Source organism: Notothenia coriiceps, unplaced genomic scaffold (genome assembly GCF_000735185.1).
Source record: "Notothenia coriiceps isolate Sejong01 unplaced genomic scaffold, NC01 NC01_scaffold00027652, whole genome shotgun sequence".
In the NCBI taxonomy this organism is placed as follows: domain Eukaryota; kingdom Metazoa; phylum Chordata; class Actinopteri; order Perciformes; family Nototheniidae; genus Notothenia; species Notothenia coriiceps.
This window is the reverse complement of record NW_011360353.1, coordinates 1-4,804: the sequence shown is the minus strand read 5'-3', so window position 1 is coordinate 4,804 and position 4,804 is coordinate 1. Positions and strand designations below refer to the sequence as shown.

Sequence of the window (4,804 nt, the reverse complement as noted above, 5' to 3'; positions counted from 1 at the left end):
AGCACCATGACAACCAACTGCAGCACTGAGTCCCATAAGAATGCATTGAGGAGTATATCTGACCATTTTGCCACCTGTTCAAAAGATATGGCTCCTATCACAAAATTACCAGGCCTTGAGCATCAGGGAACCCCAATGAACTGAAATATGTTTGTTTTTTTGGTTTTGTGTGGTAAATGTGAGGAGAGCAGTTTGTCTAAAGTGCACTTCACTCTGTTCTGAAGAAAGATCCAGATGTTCTTAACATGGGAATCAATTGGGAGCTAGCTGGACTTTTTGTCTCTTCATGCCCTCAAGAGGCATTTTGTTTAATTTTTATCTTTTTTTATTTTACAACCTAGGAGAGGTTTTCCTAAGTTTTTCATGAAAAAATATGTCTGAGGAGTGTAGGGTTTGGGAATTATGGCAAGTTTAAAATATTTTTGGGGGAGAATTTCAAGCACTGCTCCACTCTGTTTTGAGATCAAAGCACTCTAGACTTGACGAGCTGCTCCCATCCACTCTAATGTTAAAATCTGAAAAAGGCCTCTCTACCAAGCTCCAAACTAAATTCAATATCTCAAAAAGTTTAAAAGATATCAAAAATCTGAATAGGAATTGAATAGCTGACGGTCTTGTGATTATTTGAAAGTCAGAATGAAGTGTCTAGCTGAAAGTATGTGGAAGGAGTAGCATTTGGCGCAAAGTTTAGGAAAAGTGGATTTGAAGGCTTCTCCCATTGACTTCAATGTTAAAAAAAGAGTTTAAAAAGCTGAATATTTAAAAAAAAGGTATGAAATATTGTGAAAAAGTTCAAAGTTTCCCATCAATTGCTAAAAAGGCTGAATAGTTTAATATTTGAATGGTTTCTGTAGCTGAAAATAAGCTGAAGTTATGGAATGCCAAAATATTGGCTGAAATAATAATAATAAGGGGAAGAATAAAGATTTGAAGTACTATAGTGGAATTCGCACTAATAATGTTATTTGGTACTTTGAATAAACGTTTATGCCAAAATGTTTGTGCTTTTACTTAGCTATGATTATAAATACAGGACTCTTCCTACATCAGTATGAAATAATAAAAAAGACACAGCAGGTAGCAGTTTAGAAAGCCTCTTTAATTGCAATAATACCAACATTTCACAACAATGATTCCAGAGGTGCAGAAAGACAGACATTACAAAATAATTGAGCATTTTTTTTTGGATTTCCTTTGCTGTTGTTTTTTTAATTTTTTTTATTATAAGTGCGTTCATTATTTGTATTCTTCTTAATCCGTGATTCCCAACAACAACAACAACACATTCCTCTCACTTCCCAGCAGTGTGAGCCGAAAGCACAGCCTGCGGAGGGGGGGGTAAACGTCCCCTAACTTCCCAAATCTACCCGGCAACCGAGCTCTGAGGATACAGTGCGAGTAATAAGACTTCCCCACCACCCCCTTTACCTTCAACATAAACACAACACTGATAGAGTGAAATGTAAAAAATCAATGCATGTCCAGAAAAATTAGAACTCCCTACCCAGAATTCAGCTGCTGCATTTAAGGCCTTAGTGTGCGCGTGTGTGCTCACACTCACTACCATGAGTCTTTTTCAAACTTAACGCAGTGTTTTTTTTTTTTAATGTCAAGGCTTTTTTTTTCTCAGTGCAAAAATTAAGAAAATTCAGCACAATCAAAACGCCTTCCGTAATTATTATTTATTTTTTTTAACTTGAAATCTGCCTCTGATTTTTAAGTTTCCGCAAGAAATGTGTGTTACATTTTTAAGCCCATAAGCGTAGTCACGAGTACTAACTGCAGCTAAATCAAGGAGGTAGATTTATCGTACTTTACTTCGTGTGAACAGATGTGTAAATGGGGAATTTGTAAAAGTGAAACCTTCCAAAAAATGCTTAATATTTGTTATGTCGAAAGAAATTGCAAATTTAAATTCAAATATTCTTTATGTATTATTCCACATTTTAGAAACCATTTTATGTATTTTTTATTTGTGGATTTAGTTCGTATAGAAGCCGATTAATTTTATACATTTCTCTTAATTTCATTTATTGGGTTTTTAACTCATACATTTAGTATCTGTTCACAGAAATAACGTTGATCAAATCTACCGCCACGCTAAATCGATAGGATACATTCCGCGTATAACCCTTCATTATAATCTGAAGCGAGAGCATAATAAGCACTTCCATTCTTAACCATTATAAAAACTTCTGCATAAAATACATTTTCTGTAGATCGAGATATTACTTTGGTCCCCTTCCAGTAGATCGCTCTTCATTAATGTGTACTTCCTTCCTTCTTCAATTAGAAAAATAGATCCTGGATCAGGACTACCATCATTGGAATGTTTCCTTACAAAAATATCCTTTTTTTTTTCTTTTTCCCAGAGAACGAAACATGAAGCGGACGAAAACATTTGGCCCAAAAATAACGTGTGTGTGTGTCAGCATGGTGATTGTCCCGAGTTTACTGTGTGTGTTATGAATGCATAGATTGTCACAGGACTAGGAGGAAATCGGTTTCTCTAGTTTTGTGTTCCTCTCCGTTCAGAAGTGTGTGTTAGTGTGTGTTTTTGTATTTTATGATGCGGGTGTTTTTAATGATGACTCAGGGTTTTTAAGGCTTGGGGGACTCGGGGGTCTCGCTCTTGGTCTCGCTCTCCTCGTCGCTCTCGATGCCGGTGCGAGGCATGGTGCGGCGCACGGTGAACGGGAGTTCGCCACGTCTGGAACGGAGAGAAGAAAAAAAATATATTTGAATTAAAACTCTCAAATGCCTCTGCTTTTTATAGCAAAAGGTGGAAGCCGCAGTCCTCCAGCACGATGCAGTGAGAGGTAAAACACATGAGATACAATGGAGACAATTACAACAAGATTACAGCTGCTAACAAATGCTGGAAGAGCATTAACACAGGCGCTACCAGAATCTAAGCACAAGTCTTTACTCTATTATTTATTTGTTCTTTTTCCCTTGGTTTTATTTGGAATATATGGACACTGGCTATAATTCTCAGAATGTGTGCTTTTGTGTCTAGATGTTGGGTTGTATACAAGTGGGCATATTTGCTTTGTATGTGTTGCAATCAGGGACGCGGGAAGTCAGTCAGAGTTTGGGGTACGGGGGAGGGGGGTGCTAGTGGAGCCTTGCAGTGGCTGTTGTTAAACCCTGCTTTCACAAAACTCCCATCCCTGATCTTGTCTGCACTGACGAGCTTCTTTTCTATAGCAGAGCAACAGAACAAGCACACTGCATTATCACTTTCTGTTATAGTGAAGCTTTTTATTAACTGCTTACACTAAAATGCTAACTCAAAAATAGTAACTCAAAATAAAACTTTTGTATCGATTTGTTTTGTGAACTTTTTGGCGTTGCAGTTACAACTCTCCGCCAACAGATGGCGTGCTGCAGCCCCCTCAGCCCCCCCTTCCCACGTCCCTGGTTGCAATCGGCAATTGTGCATATATATATATATATAATTAAATCCTGCTCATGTGCTCTTGTACGTTTTCTTTTAATGACATCAACCAGCTAGGGACTGCAGATGAAAATGAGCCTCCATCTCTAAATCTGGCACATGTACATGCTGGACTCAAGGGCTCGTGTTGATTAATGTGCAGTGTCCCTTTAAAATAAATAAATACAAATGTTCGGGTGTTGTTTCTCACCTGAGTTTGTTCTTCAGGGTGGAGACCTCTCGGGTCATGGAGTCCGTTGACTCTGTGGCGTCCTCCAGCTCTCGCTGCAGTTTCCTCCGGTTGGCGTTGGCCCTCTGAGCCTCCTCCTCCGCCTCCTCCAGCTGGCGCTTCAGCTGCTTCATGCGGGAGTTCAGCTTGTCCACCTGCAGAGAGACACAGTATAATAATAATATTTCATTTTTAAGTCGTTAACACATTAAAATAAAAACATAACGGTCACCAGAGGCAATACATGACCTGAATATGTTCACAGCAATTAGTCCAGTACCAAAACGGGCTCACAACAAATAAGTGTTGATTCCAGTCTAGCACAAGAGGTACATGTATACGTGTACATGTATACAACAAATGTAGGGTCTATCTACATTCTATACGATTTAAACCAGGGGTGTCAAACTCAAATACACAGTGGGCCAAAATAAAAAAATGGGTACTAGTCGAGTGCCGGACTGGTTCAATGTTTATTGCAGAACTTATTGAAATGAACTTATTGCACATATTAAACCTGGAACTAACAAAGCTTCAATGATTGCCTATAAAAAAAACATTAAACATTAAATAATCAGTTGCATTCATTTCTTATGGCTCTATCTGCAGCTTTTCCAGAGTCATTTCTTATGAGTACATTTTCCCACAGGCCAACAACAGCTTCAACAAAACTATTTCCCTCAAAGAGAAACCGAACATGCCCTGTTTTCGTGAGAGAGAAAGTGTAGAAGGAAACATCCATTAAACTCAGTGTACTGCTCTGTGATGCTAGTTCAGATACTTGGCATCTCATCTTGGGTGCAAGTTCATCAATGTTTGGGGTCAGGCTCTGAGCTTAGGAGACCCTCAGGATGGAGTGAAGGTGTGCGTGCAATATACCGGCGGGCCAGATCTAATAGTAATTAGAAATTATCCTGCGGGCCGAAATTAAATCCACCAAGGGCCTGATTTGGCCCCCGGGCCTTGAGTTTGACACATGTGCATTAATCGGTATTATCTTATTTAAAGTGGACCTATCTTGCTATATTTGAAACATATATTGTAGGGCCATACCTATATAAAGTATATAAATATAGTTTTTTTTCCAAATACCAAACAGATCCTGCATTTTAGCCATGCCTAATTTCGCTCTATTT

The 4,804-nt window shown here is 38.7% G+C and overlaps 1 protein-coding gene across 1 annotated transcript; it reads right to left on the bottom strand.

The window, feature by feature from the left end:
* Nucleotides 1-1,078: 1,078 nt before the first annotated feature.
* LOC104957729 (myosin-9-like) lies at nt 1,079-3,826 on the bottom strand. Its single transcript, XM_010785381.1, has 2 exons — nt 3,651-3,826; nt 1,079-2,710 (listed from the first exon to the last, which is right to left on the bottom strand). The coding sequence occupies exons 1-2, from the start codon at nt 3,800-3,802 to the stop codon at nt 2,602-2,604; spliced, it is 261 nt and encodes an 86-aa protein (XP_010783683.1). The 5' UTR covers nt 3,803-3,826; the 3' UTR covers nt 1,079-2,601.
* Nucleotides 3,827-4,804: the final 978 nt, after the last annotated feature.